Consider the following 15,091-nt stretch of genomic DNA (forward strand, 5'->3'; position numbering starts at 1 on the left):
GTTGTATGACTGTCTTTTATTTTTCAGACTGAGTGGCTGTAACCTGTCAGAGAGAAGCTGTGAAGCTCTGTCCTCAGTCCTCAGCTCCCAGTCCTCCAGTCTGAGAGAGCTGGACCTGAGTAACTCTGACCTGCAGGATTCAGGAGTGAAGCTTCTGTCCGCTGGACTAAAGAGTTCACAGTGTGCAGTGGAAACTCTCAGGTCAGGATTCAAACTTTTCCACAGATGATCATTTGAAATGTGACTTATATTATTGTATAAACAGGTAACCTTTATACAGCTGTCAAGTGAACTTTTATTTACATTTGAGTGGATAATTGGACTCCGAATTACTTTCAAAAGTAATTGGCGACTACCGATTGGTTTGCTGTTAGTTTTTTTATTCACAGTACTTACTTAATTTTAAAGGCTGATTTCTCAAAATGAGATGTTTATCTTTTCTTCTACAACACTTGGAGCCACCAAATCTTCTTGCTTCATTTATTCATTACAGTTTGATTTAAAGAATATTAGACTCGTAACATAATAAATACATTTATTTCACTTCTTCTTGAGAGAAAGAAAGGGATGACTGGGTGAGCTCCAGTGGTTCATCCCAGCAGAGAGAGCAGCACACTGGGCTGCAAATGATCACAGTAGTAATAGCCATAGTTTGATAAAACAGGCATTCTTACCCTGTAGATAATACAGGGTTCTGGTGCCGATGTGGGGGAGGGGAGTCGCCCGGTACTAACTACATACTGAAGTGTCTTGTGTTCCAAGAACACAACGACCAAGACAGAGAGATCCTACTGGCAACCTTCTGGTTACAAGATGAGCTTCCCAACCCCCAGAACCGCGGTCTTATCCTCCAGTTCTGTGTTGATGATAATCACATAATAGGAGAGCAGCTGGGCATCCAGTGGAAGTGTGATGGAAATCAAAATCCTGAATTGGATTCGGTGCGGTTGCGTTACTATTTTTCAACAACCAATCTTATATCAGCTGCATGGAAGTAGCTATAAGTAATCTGGGCGCTACAGCTTTAACCCTTTAAGACTTACCATAGAACCAAGTCCGCCACAGCTTATATTATATTTTTACATGCTGTGGAGCCATTTTTGGGAGCATTTCAAGTTGCTCTACATCAATACAACCATTACAGCCTAAATTTTAATAATATGCATGCATTAAGTGCATAGAAATTACATAAATTGCAAAAAGTGCAATAAACTAAAAAAAATTTGAAAATCGTTTTTGTTTTTTAACATATATTTCTAGTTAGAGAAATTTAAGAGGCTTATCCCTCAAAACTGTAAATGCAAAAAAGTTGCACAAAATAGTTTCCCACCACATGAAATTTATTTTGAGTGTCTTCATAGTTTTATTTTTGAAATACACTAATTTCTATACACTGCAGGAAAAACGAAAATAAATATTATAGTGCAAATTTGCAAAAAAGCAGCATATGCATCAAAATAAACTATTTCCAGCAGTGCAATATGAGTCCTAAGCATCCCAGAAACAACACAGAAAGTCAGAAAGTCAAACATAACTTTAAAAAACACTAGTATAGGGTTATGAGGCCATGATGGTAAAAAATACATTTCTGCAAAAATGACATCACTTCCGGTTTTGGGCAGGTCATGGCGGATATGCGATAGTTCACGCTGATGTCAATTCCAAAGTAGGAAGTGTTACAAACAGCTGATCGGATCGGCAAAGCGTGTTTCTGGAATATTATGTTACGCAAAACAGAGTGTGCCCACTCTGACCGGCTTTAAAGGGTTAAGCAGCTGCATGCACTCCCGCGGACAGCGATCACTTTCTGGCAGACGATCACTTTTTGGCACAACACCTGGAGCTAAGGGGGCAAAACAATCGCATGAGTGCTGCTGTTTGGCTGAGGAAGAATAAAGTATTCATGGTAAGCCAATCACATGACCACTTCAAGATTACAAAGCAACAAGGTGACATATACCAGTTTTTAAATTGTGTTGATAGGTCACATAAAACCAGAGTCATGATAAACAATATATACGCAGCGTTTTTTTCCTCAATAGTTTCGTCACTTTTACTGTCTAAGGACAGCACAGCAAGCACTCTCTGCTTATGAGCAAAAAAAACCCAAATCATCCCTTTCCTGTTGGTGGAAAAATGAACCATGTCGACCAATCAAAAAAATGATATAGCAACATGACATTTGGTTGTTTAGGAAGAGGGGGAAGTTTTAGGAGTGACGGTGTGAGATGTGAGAGATTTGTGACGTTTAGCGTATTTGGAGTGTGTGCATAGTATGTTGTGTTGTGTAGTTAGTGTGTAGGGGAAAAAAGAACAAAAAAAGTTAGTGTGTAGTGTAGTGGATAGTTTTATGTTGTCTGTCAGAACAATGAGGCAATTGCTGAATGTTAAGTGCCCTGAGGCGACTGTTGTGATTTGGCACTATATAAATAGAGTTGAATTGAATGGAATTGTTACAGGTGCTGCCACAAAACCAGCAAATGCAGATTACAGTGTAAACGGTGTCTCCAGGTAGAAACAGCAGTGATACACCTGCTGCTGTCAGACCTGCAGGTATCAGGCTGTGATGTTCTCCTTTATGGTGGACAGAAATTATTTTTTTGGAGTGGCACAAATAATTTGTGGCATCTTATTTAATGCAGAACAGCTGATTGTTCTGTAAATAGTTTGAAATAGTTATTTTTAAAAAATCAAGGTAAAAGGTAAATTGTTACAAATAACAAAATGGTTGTTTGCAAACCTTGTGTATAGGATTTTAAGGGTGTTCGTCTTGTAACCGGAAGGTTGCCGGTTCGAGCCCCGGCTCGGACAGTCTCGGTCATTGTGTCTTTGGGCAAGACACTTCACCTAGCGCCTACTGGTGATGGCCAGAGGGGCCGATGGTGCGATATGGCAGCCTCGCTTCTGTCAGTCTGCCCCAGGGCAGCTGTGGCTACAACTGTAGTTGCCTCCACCAGTGTGTGAATGTGAGAGTGAATGAATAGTGGCATTGTAAAGCACTTTAAGGCCCGAAAAGCGCTATATCAATGCAATCCATTATTATTATTATTATTATTATTATTAAAATATTATTAAAATATTAAAATTATTAGATTTCAAGTTAATGATTTATTAAACATGTTTGTGGTTGTAACAGTAAAAAATATAACTTTTTCTACTCATATTGTTTTTTGTCTGATTTTAGGTCAATTGTGTTAATACAGTATGTCAAAATGAAAACATAACTGTAAATTCAGACACGTGAGGTTGTGCTGAAAAGAATGATACCAAACAGGCAAAGTAAATAGTTTTTAAAGGTGGAATATAGAGGTCAAATCAAAAGTAGTTAAAAATGGCCAATTATACCCTGGACCCCAGAGGGTTGAACATTTTTTTTAAAGTAACGCAATAGTTACTTTTCAAGTAATTAATTACTTTTAGTAACTGACTTACAATATTTTAACTCTAAGTAACTACGTAGAGTTAACTATAGTTAGTAGTATAGTTACTAGAGATGGCACGATACCACTTTTTTATGTCCGATACCGATACCGATATCATAAATTTGGATATCTGCCGATACCGATATGAATCCGATATAGTGTTTTTTAATCAACAAAACTGTTTTTTAAATATCTTGCTGCATTTTGTATAAGTTCATACTCAAGTTTAAAACAACAACTACACTAAAGCTATTCTGTTATACCTGTATGCAAAAAAAAAAATTTCATAGTTCAGCAATACTGATCAATCTAATAAACTTAAACCTACACCATCCTCCCTATTCTGGTATTTTAAAGAGTACTTAGCGTAAATATTAAGCAACCTAACTAATAGGGTTCCAACTCCCAGCAACAACAAAAATAAATAAATAAAAAATAGGGAACCACCCCTCACGCTCCACCTCATGATGCTTAATCGACGTAATCAACCTTAATTTGATGCAGTGTGAAAAAAAATGCACAGAAATCAATTATTTTTCAAGAAATATTAAATAGATTCAACATCTTTCTTCAACAAAATTGCAGACTGCACAGATGGTACCTTCCCAAAGGAAAAAGTACTATAGCTTACTAGGGTATATATATTAGAGTTAATAGTCACTATATACAGTAATTGACTGCTATTCCTTTTACATCAAATTAAAACTTTGGGTGTCAGATAATTATTTATTAAAAGCTCGACATTTTAAATGAGAATAAGAAAGAAAAGTATGTCTTTGTGCCCCCTTTTCCCTGTTAATGCCCTATCGGCCCCCCTGACTAAACTTTGCTAGATCCGCCCCTGCACAGTTACCAGCGTCAGCTACGTAGAAAAAGATCCTGGAGTAGAAAGTAATATTAAATACATTGTAACAACAGCTTATCAAGCTTAAACGTGCTGCTGTTGTTCAGCCGCTGGTTTCCTCTTTCTGGTGCAAAGTGGGCCAAAAGCAAACAAGAGAGACGGACTCGAGACAGAAAAGCCAATCAGCTGATCATTAAGCAGTTTCATGATTGAAGTAGCAGCAAGAAGAGGCAGTCGCTCCATATATCGTTTGTTAAGCTTAACGCAGGAATGCTTTACAAACATTCAGAGATGGACTTACACACTTGCTTTACTTCTCTCGGGGATAACTTTGTCGGAGATGAAATGCCGGGTTGCTAGCGAAGCTCCACATGCTATCCAGACCACCGACAGGTCCCGCATGCCACAGCCGCTCTATCACGTGATGCATACAGCTCCCACGTGCTAACGTTCTGAGGTGAGTTACGGCGTGTTGCAAGTTTTGTGAGGTGCTTTCGTGATATTTAATGGATCGGATTACATTTTTTATTTTTCTCCGATATCCGATCCAGTCATTTAGGTCAGTATTGGACCGATACCGATACGTAATATCGGATCGGTCCATCTCTAATAGTTACTAGTTACTTCTTGGTAACTACTAACTATAATTACTTGTTCAAAGTCACTTGCCCAACACTGATCCCAAACCATCTCCACTGGGTTTAGGTCAGGTGACTGTATCCTCACTACAGACCGAATAAATCACCTGAATTTGGAAGTCTGCCTCCGTGTTCTTTAACCGGAGCACACCCACCGTACCTGGCCACTCTAAATCAGCTAAACTCCTGGAGACAACACTTTGTCCATTTTATTTAGACACAGCGGCACCTCTGAAGCAAAGTGTTGTCCATTCTTCAAATTTCTATCCCTGGATAAATGAAAATACTCAAAATTTCAAGAGATATTCTGTCAAGTTAGAACGTTTATGGAAGGCTTCCAAGCTTGAGGTTCATCGAGTACATCTCAAGGAATCAATATCCTCACTTAACAACATGATAAAAAAGCTGGAACTGAATAGTTTTCAAATCTAATGGCTTCAGAAAAGAACCAAAGTATTGTTTGATACAATTATGAAAATTGTCTCTCCTGATATTCCTCGTGTACCAGTCTATACTAAATCTGATTGTAATGAATCATTGAACGAACGTGGAAAAAACAGTTGCAGAACAACTTAACGACTTTCTGGAGAAAAACAGTGTTCTGGACATTTTCCAGTCTGGTTTCTGTAAACTGTCCTCCACTGAGATGGCTTAACTTAAAGTGTGTGGTGACATTCTGATGGCAGCAGACTCTGGAGAGTGCACTGAGTTGGATGTCTCCTCTGCTTTTGATACTGTTGATCACAGCATCATGATAAATAGGCTGAAGGACTTGTTCAGGATTACTGGTGTTGCTTTAAAATGGTTTGTCGTATCTACTGTATCTGAGAGATCTTTGACTGTCTGTATGAATCATGTGTTGTCTGAAACATCCGTTCTGCCTTCTGGGGTACCTCAAGGATCTGTTTTAGGCCCGATTCTCTTTTTGGTTTATATACGTCCTCTAGGCCACAGGTGACAAACGCCAGGCCTCGAGGGCTGGTGTCCTGCAGTTTTTAGATGTTTCCTTGATCCATCACATCTGATTTAAATGGTTAAATTCCTCCTCAACACGTCCTGAGGTTCTCCAGAGGCCTGGTAATGAATTTGATTCAGGTGTGCTGACCCAGGGTTAGACCTAAAACCTGCAGGACACCGGCCCTCGAGGCCTGGAGTTCCCCACCCCTGCTCTAGGCCAAATTATCAGATATTACAATAATATTTCTTATCATCTCTACGCTGATGACATTCAGACATTAAGTTATACTGTTCTTTCAAAGATTCTCAGTTTGATACATTTTCTTGTTTAAATAATTGTCTTTCAGGAATCAAATAATTGTGAAACTTCAACTTTCTCCAGTTTAATACGGATAAAACAGAAACTTTGATCATTGCTCCTGATCACATGTCTTCAGAAATTAGGCAGCAGATCAGTTTTTAGGTCCTTCCATTAAATCGAGTCTCAGAAACTTAGGTGTTATTTTCGACAGTTCAATGTTGCTTGAGAAACTCTCTAAACAACTGTTTCAAAACTGTTTTTATCATCCAAGAAACATTTCTAAACTCAGACTGGTGTCAAAGGCAGAACTTGAGATGATTCTTCATGCTTTTATCTCTACTCACTTGGAGTATTGTAATGGTCTTTTTACTTGTCTCAACAAATCAGCTCTGGAGCTTCACACTGTACAGAATGCTGCGGCGAGACTTTTAACTGGCACAAACAAGAGGTCACACATTACTCCAGTTTTGGCTTCTCTTCATTGGTTGCCACTAAATTTTAGGGTTCATTTTAACATTATACTCATAACTTTTAGAGCTGTACATGGTGAAGCTCCTCAGTGCATCTCTGACCTGTTGAAACCTCATGCTTCATACCGAGCACTTAGGTCTTTAGGTCAGAGGTCACTATTGGTCCCACAGACTCGGTTCAACACACGTGGGGATCGAGCTTTTCAGGCACCGAGGCTGTGGAACTCCCTGCTGTTATCTTTATGCTGTCTAGACTCCACTGACTCTTTGAAAAAGCAGATGAAGACATTTCTATACAAACGAGATTATGTGCTATATAAATATATTCTACTTACTTACTTGAATAATAGTTCATTTATGAATATTTTTTTATTAAAATATTTATTTTCTTTACTTTATCACCCAATTAAATTATAATTCTGTAAATAAGGGTGATAGTGTGGCCTGTGTAGGTTGTCTTCAGGTTCTCTGCTTCCTCCCACAGTCCAAAAACATGCATGCTGGGTTAACTGGAGTGATTGTGAGCATAAATGCATAAGTGTTTACCTGGCTACATCACCGTGGTTACTGATGCTGAACCTATAACCTGGTCTGGATCAGGTTATATTCAGAGTGTGTGTTTTAAAATTGACTGAAGTGCCTCGTTTTCACTGAGCCTTTCATTTACAGAAAGCTTTAAGTGTGATATAGATTCAGTCATATCTGACTAATGTCAGTGAGTGAGGCCGAGCTGTAAAGTCACATTTCTGCTAATTAGCACACCAGCTAACTAGCACACCGGCTATCTAGCAAACCAGCTAAGTAGCAGACCAGCTAACTAGCGAACCGGCTAACTAGCACACTGGCTAACTAGTACACCAGCCGACTAGCGAACCGGCTAACTAGCATACCAGCTAACTAGCACACCAGCTGACTAGCGAACCGGCTAAATAGCACACCGGCTAACTAGCACACCAGCTAACTAGCAGACCAGCTAACTGCAGCCACAGGCTGAAGGACGATTAAATGTAGTGGAGATATCAGGGATTACACTGGTGTGTCCGATTCACTCTTTAGCACTCCAGTCACTCTGGTGTGTCAGCCAGAGCACCACTGAAGGCCCAGCGTGTGGAATAAGGAGCTTAAGGTTTGGTTTGAGGCACTTTATTCTTTCACTGATTGATTCTTGTGGCTGTGATCACGTGTGTGGTTTCTTACAAAAAGGAAGTACACAATACAAATACATGACAAATAAGATGAATAGATAAGATACATATCCAGTTATATGCATACGTCAGTATAGCTAACATAACCATATATAAGGTCAAAGATCACAGTACTATAATGCAGTAATGTTAAACACAAAGGTGTATATCTACATAAATCTATCCTATCAGTGATCAGAGTACTGTAGTATACTTCTACTACTTACACTATACAAACTAAACTGCATTAGTGTGACTTTAAGTTACCATCAGTACAGACGAACTGATGGTAGTTGGACAAAATAAAGGCTTTGCAATTATTGTGAAGGGCTTCCGGTTAAAGTAAGATCAGCTGATTACCTCATAACAAATTGTTTGCTATAGAATGCAGCTCCCAGTCTTCATTAATATCATGTACTATAACTCCCAGGTCTACAGAGAGACCAACAGCTGGTGCACGTTGTAACGCTGTGGCTGTCGTAGTCTCTCCTTTTTCTACAGCTCATTTGTTCTTCTTGTGATGGTGCGTCTTGAGGGAGGCTCATACATGCCGTCATTTGTTGATCCTAAGAACGTTCCTCAGACCGACTTCTTCAACAACACTAATTGGCCTGAAGTTTGTAGCTACTCACTTCACTGTGGCGTCTGTTAGCTTGTCTTTCTTTGGTTTATCTTGACTCCTCCCACTAGCTGAATCTACGTAGTCTGCCCAAGCCTCCCACCTCTGTTTGTTTGGGTGGTTTGTTTGCTGCCATCAACAGCGTGTAATGCATTTAAATGATACTTCAGACTTGAAGTACTCCGACGATAAAAAACTCAACTTTGCTTAAAAATAACTTTAGTTGTATCAACACTGCCCTCTGGAATAATTAGACTTTGGTGACAAACGGATGTGATCTCCATGTTTCCTTTGTTGGACTGTGGGCGAGTGTCAGAACTGGATGTACTGAGTAACATGTGGAGTTTAAATATGTGTCAGTTCCAGTTTTAGAGCTCTAAAGTGCAGCTATCATGTTAGGAATATGTTAGGAATAGACAGGAACACTGAGCACACTGAGGTCAAATCTTTATTTATCCAGTTCATCTGTAGGCTGAGCTCAGTCCATCCATTTAGTGAAATGATGTTTAAAGGTCTCCTTGTTCTGTGAGCGTGCACAGATCCTGAAGCAGAAAGCCTTGGTTAACAGAGAAATGATCATCACTGTGATGATGCTCACCATCTCTGACTGGGATTTGAGGTTTTGTCAAAGCAGCAAAGAAAGCCTGGCTATGTTGGACTGGGTGTGGAAGCAGCTCCCAGTTTGAGTTCAGGAGACAGACACCCTCTCTACTTTGACGATCAGCTTCAAACTTTCCTTTTTGATAAAACTTATAGTTAGAGCTGGATCAGGTGACCCTGAACCATCACTTAGTTATGCTGCTATAGAGATGGATAACAGATGGATTGTTGTTTTGTGTGTCTGCAGTCTGTCAGGCTGTCTGATCACAGAGGAAGGCTGTACTTCTCTGGCCTCAGCTCTGACCTCCAACCCCTCCCATCTGAGAGAGCTGGACCTGAGCTACAATCATCCAGGTCCCTCAGGAATGAAGCTTCTGTCGGCTGGACTGAAGGATCCAGGCTGGAGACTGGACACTCTCAGGTATGGAGAGAATGTCTGATATAGGAGGAAGAGCTGGAATCATTTCCTGTGTCTTTCACTCACTTCCTGTTTGTTTCCTGCAGATGAGACATGAACAATCACACATGCAGGAATATTTTCAGGGACAGACACACTAGTCTAGCTGGATAGTACATGGATATTTATGTAGGGGGTCTTCAAGGAGTCTGTTTGCAGGAACATTAATGATAACTGATAAGTCATGTTGAGAGTTTCATTAAAAGTAGACTTACAGTTAGGTAATATTTGGACAGAGACAACATTTTGTAACTTTAGATACAAGTATCAGCCATGTGTGTGTTTCCCATGCTGTATGTCCACAGTCACAGTGACAGTCAGTGACACTGACAGAAGGATGAAACAAGGCTGTGAATCATTTCAGTCTGTGTGTGTGACAAAGAGGCAGACAGGAGCAGCTAACATTTGGAAATGGAAGCTTACTGGAAACACTACATTCACGGCTGAATTCACAATAGATTTGTTCTCAAGTGCACATTTAGCAGCTAATGCTAATACTGTTTTCCCTTTGCTTTCTACAGCAGCTATTGCTAAGTAGGCCACTTTGCTCCGCTAAGGATTTGTGTGACCATGATGGAGACTCTGATAAGCTAATGCTGCTAAGCTAATGCTGTTTACGGGCCCTGTTAGAATCAATATTTCATTCTCATTCTGTTGTTTGAGAACAATATTAACGTTTCACATCATTATAACACAAGAGAAAAGGGTATTGGCATTAGCTACTAGTGCTTATTCACCTCAAATTACCTTTAGCTGCTAATGGCAGCCTACTTAGCATTAACTCCTCACTAATATAATGCTAATTTACATCAAATTAGCATTAACTGCTCATATTGTTATAAGGAAAGAGAAAACGGTATTAGCATTTGCTGCTAATAATTATTCACCCCTAATTAGAATAAGCCGCTAAAAGCAGCCAACTTCGCATTAATTCCTCACTTTGTTGTTACCCAACGGAAAAGAGTATTAGTATTAGCTACTATCATTTTTAATAAGTAAGAGAAAACAGTATTAGCAGTAGCGCATAATGCTAATTCACGTCAACGTAGTATTAGTTAATAATGGCAGCCTACTTAGCATTAACTGCTCACTAATATAATGCTAATTCGCATCAAATTAGCATTAGCTGCTCAAGTTGTTATAAGGAAAAAGAGAAAACGGTATTAGTATTAGCTGCTAATAATTATTCACCCCTAATTAGAGTTAGCCCCTAATGGCAGTCTACTTAGCATTAACTCCTGACATTGTTATAATGCAGGGGAAAAGAGTTACCATTATCGGATAATGCTAATTCTCATCAAATTAGCATTAGTTAATAACGGTAGACTTCATATCATTAGCTGCTGTCATTCTTACAAAGCAAACAGTATGAGCATTAGCTGTTAATCCTTTTTCATCTAAAATTAGAATTAGCCACTAATGGCGTATTGTTAAAAAGTAAGAAAAAACATTGTTAGCATAAGCGGATAATGCTAATTCATCTCAAATTAGTATTAGCTAATAATGGCACCTGCTTAGCATTAGCTGGTCACATTGTTATAAGGCAAGAAAATATGGTATTAGCATTAGCTGCCAATTTCTATTTACCTAAAATTAGCATTAGCCACTAATGGTAGCCTATAGCAAAAACTTCTTAATGCTAAATGAAGTTAATTAATGCTAAGTAGGTTTAACTGAAATTAAAGTAGTGTTAGCATTAGCTGCTGATATTGTTAAAAGGTAAGATAAAACATTGCTAGCAGCAGCGGATAATGCTAACACACATAATAATTAGCATTACCTAATAATGGCAGCCTTCTTAGCATTAGCTGCTCATATTGTTATAATGCAAGGGAAAAGAGTTGGCAAAAACAGTGTTAGCATTAGTGGATAATGCTAATTCACCTAAATTAGCATTAGCTAATAATGGCTACGTACTTAGCATTACCTACTAATATTGATATAAAGCAAGAAAATATGGTATTAGCATTAGCTTCTAATGCTTTCTCATCTAAAATTAGAATTAGCCACTAATGGCATCCTATTTAGCATTAACTCTTCACATCGCAAGGGAAAAATTAGAATTCAATTAAAAAAAAAAGTGTTCACATTAGCTACTTGTATTGTTAAAAAGTAAGAAAAAACATTGTTTGCATAAGGGGATAATGCTAATTCACCTCAAATTAGTATTAGCTAATAACGGCAACCTACATAGCATTAGCTGGTCACATTGTTATAAAGCAAGAAAATATGGTATTAGCATTATCTGCCAATTCCTATTCACCTAAAATTAGCATTACCTGCTAATGGCAGTCTACTTAGCATTAACTCCTCACTAATGTGATGCTAATTCACATTAAATTAGCTTTAGCATTAGCTGCTAGCATCAGCCTACCTAGCACTAGCTGCTCACATTGTTAAAAGGGAAGAGAATACGATATTAGCATTAGCTGGTAATATTTATTCACCCCTAATTAGAATTAGCCACTAATGGCAGCATACTTAGCGTTAACTCCTCACATCGTTGTAATGCAAATGAGGCTAACTTGCATTAAATTAGACTGCTGTTATTAGCTAATGCTATTTAGCAGTAGCTGCTCACATTGTTATAAAGCAAAGGAAAACGATATGAGCATTAGGTTCTAATGCGTATTTGCCTTAAATTAGACGTAGGTGCTAATGGCAGCCTACTTAGCATTAGCAGCTCAGATGTTATAATGCTAGAAAAAGAGTGTTAGCATTAGCCGTTCACATTGTTATAAAGTTAAGGGAAATAGTGTTAGCATTAGCTACTCACATTTTTAAAAAAAGTAAGTGTTAGCATTAGTGCATAATGCTAATTCATGTCAAATTAGCATTAGTTAATAACGGCAGCCTATTTAGCATTAGCAGATAATGTTGACCTTGGCCCACTGGAAAAGTTCAGAACTAAAGATTTAGGAGTGTTTCTCGATAGCTCTTTCTCGTTTGAGAAACAAATGAATTCTGTTATTAAAACCAGCTGTAAGGTTTATATTGTTGATTGTCATTTATGCTTAGAAATATTTACTCATATATGCTTAGAGTTGTATAATCGATTGCATAAGGATAGAGGTTTGATCCTTAGTAGTCTGTAAAGACTCTGTGTGCCTTCCAGAGTGCTCTGGCATGCACACACCACTTGGGGCCATGAGAGAGGTCGTACCCTCTCTTACTGATTTATGGTGTAGGACAGGGGTCTCAAACTCAATTTAGCTGGGGGCCGCTGCAGGCAGAGTCTGGGTGAGGCTGGGCCGCATTAGGTTTTCCACAAGAAAGGCATGGTTAAAAAATTCCAATCTTCTCAAATCTCTTTATTTTTATTTTTTAACACAAAATATGAAAAATTAATAAACAAATTAAGAATTAATAAGAAAAAAAATCAATCTGTAATACATAAATAAAACAATAATAAGATATTTTTAGTCAGTGAACTTGTGTGTTTCTTTCAGTCTTCTATATCTGCTGTATTTAGATTGAAATGTCTGTATTAACAGTTCTATAACCTTCTTCTGAACATGAATGGAACACTGTAGAAAATGAACTGTTCTTCTGAACATGGCTTCTCTTGCCTACTCCTTGCTGCTAGAGACCTGGCAGCGTTTCCTCTCGCATAGCCGAGCCAGATTTGGCCTGAGGGAGGAAGCAGTTGCGGCCCTCAGTATGTCTTGAAGATGATCATCCGTAAGTCTGGACCTGTACTTGGACTTATTGAAGTTCAAAGTGGAGAAGAGCTTTTGGCACAAGTATGTGCTACCAAAAAGGCACATGGTCCACTTGAACATTCGGGAAAGCCGAGGGAAACTAGGGCTCAATTCTCTCAAAAATTGTCCAAGCTTGTCTGCTTTTCCACTCACCTCCCTGAACTTTGCTTTGAGTTCAGAGTTGCACTGCAGCTCAATGAGCTCCATTTGAAGCACAGAAGGGGCATCTTGCACATCAAAGGAGAAGGGGTCCGCAAAAATGTGAAAGGTGGCTCTGTGTGTCTTGAAGTCAGCAAATCTGTGATCAAATTCCTCCTGTAGCCTCAAAATGACATCAACATACTCGTCAGCACTGAATGGTGTGCCTGCATCCACGAGTGCCTTGCATGCTGGGAAATGGCAAAGGTTTGTCTGAGAGAGCTGAGCTTTCCAGAGCGCCAGTTTTGTGGAGAATGCTCTCACGTTGTCATAGGCAGCACTGACAAGTTGCCCCTGGCCTTGTAACGTCTTGTTCAGTACATTAAGCTCATGTGTCATATCAACAAGAAAAGCTGAGTCCATGAGCCATTTTGGGATCAGTTAGCACAGGAACACTAACTCCATCCTTCTCCATGAAGGCTTCACTTCTGCTCTCAACTCAAAAAGTCTCTTTAATACATTTCCCCTGCTGAGCCAACGTACCTCAGTGAAGTCGAGCACATCCCCATATTCTGACTCCATTTCCTCTAGAAAAGCACAGAACCTTCGGTGCTTTAAGCCCCTGGATCTGATTTGGTTGATGCATTTCACAACAATAGACATCACATTGTCAAACTTCAGGCATTTGCTGCAAAGGACCTGCTGATGGATGATGCAGTGCAGAGCAATGGCCTCCTCCACGCCTTCCTCTTCCAGTTTGTTTTGTGCCACCAGTCCATGTTTCCTCCCTGTCATTGATGGCGCTCCATCTGTTGTTATTCCAACAAACCTCTTCCATGGCAAACCAACATTCTCAATGGCATCACACAGCTTGTAAATATCTGCTGAGCGGTGGTCTGGCCATGCATTGGAATTACTGTGAGCAGCTCCTCCATCACTTCAAAACTGTCATCAACACCACGGACATACATTGGGAGCTGGGCAGTGTCGGTGATGTCTGTGGTCTCATCAAGAGCGACTGAGTATACACTGAAACATTTGGCTTTCTCACACAGTTGGTCATAAATGTCACTTGACAGGTCAGAAATGCGATCTGCTGCGGTGTTGGCAGAAAGGCTGATGTTGCTAAACTGACCTTTCTTTCCCGGACAGACTATATTTGCAGCCTGCAATATGCACTTTTAGACAAATGCACCTTCTGTGAATGGCTTCCCTGCTTTAGCAATCATCTCACTAACCACGTGGCTCCGACTGCTGCATTATTCTCTTTGGTTGCTTTCTTGGAGAAATCTTGCTGCCTCAGTAGATCTGTTTTAAGACTGGCAACCCGGTTCGCTCTCTCGTCTCCCTGGTATTTTGCATCCAGCTCAGCATGTCTAGTTGTGTAATGACGTTTCAAATTGTATTCCTTGTGCAGCGCAACTTTCTCTGTGCAAATAAGACAGGTCGGGGTGCCCCTGTGCTCAACAAAGAAATATTGCATTGCCCACTTTTCCTGAAATTGTCGGTGCTCATCACCAACCTTTCTCTTCACCGCAGGCTTTGAAAAAGACATGTTTGGGGCTATGTGACATTTATAATTCTACTTGGTGTCACTGTCGCATTGAAGTTTCAATCAAGCGTTTAGCCGACGGACGGGGAACGTCTCAACGCGTAGAGAACGTCATTTCTGCTTCTTTTTCTTGCAACCGTAGCACGGCGATCGGCAGATAAAAAGCCGGTAGCAGTCTCCTTTGTTTTTACGCTCGATGTTCATGTCT

General features: G+C 39.6%; 1 protein-coding gene across 2 annotated transcripts in view; it reads left to right on the forward strand.

Moving 5' to 3' along the window:
• LOC147331851 (protein NLRC3-like) overlaps positions 1 to 15,091 on the forward strand; it is a 206,175-nt gene that overhangs the window by 184,994 nt on the left and 6,090 nt on the right. For both annotated transcript variants that reach the window (XM_086288141.1, XM_086288144.1), the window contains 2 exons: positions 28 to 201; positions 9,283 to 9,456. In XM_086288141.1, coding sequence (XP_086144267.1) covers positions 28 to 201; positions 9,283 to 9,456 — 348 coding nt within the window. The remainder of the gene's footprint in view (positions 1 to 27; positions 202 to 9,282; positions 9,457 to 15,091) is intronic.

Source organism: Aulonocara sp. 'chitande type north' Nkhata Bay, linkage group LG4 (genome assembly GCF_057382095.1).
Source record: "Aulonocara sp. 'chitande type north' Nkhata Bay isolate Kocher_YH1m ecotype deep benthic linkage group LG4, A_spYH_male_GT1.1, whole genome shotgun sequence".
Taxonomy (NCBI): domain Eukaryota; kingdom Metazoa; phylum Chordata; class Actinopteri; order Cichliformes; family Cichlidae; genus Aulonocara; species Aulonocara sp. 'chitande type north' Nkhata Bay.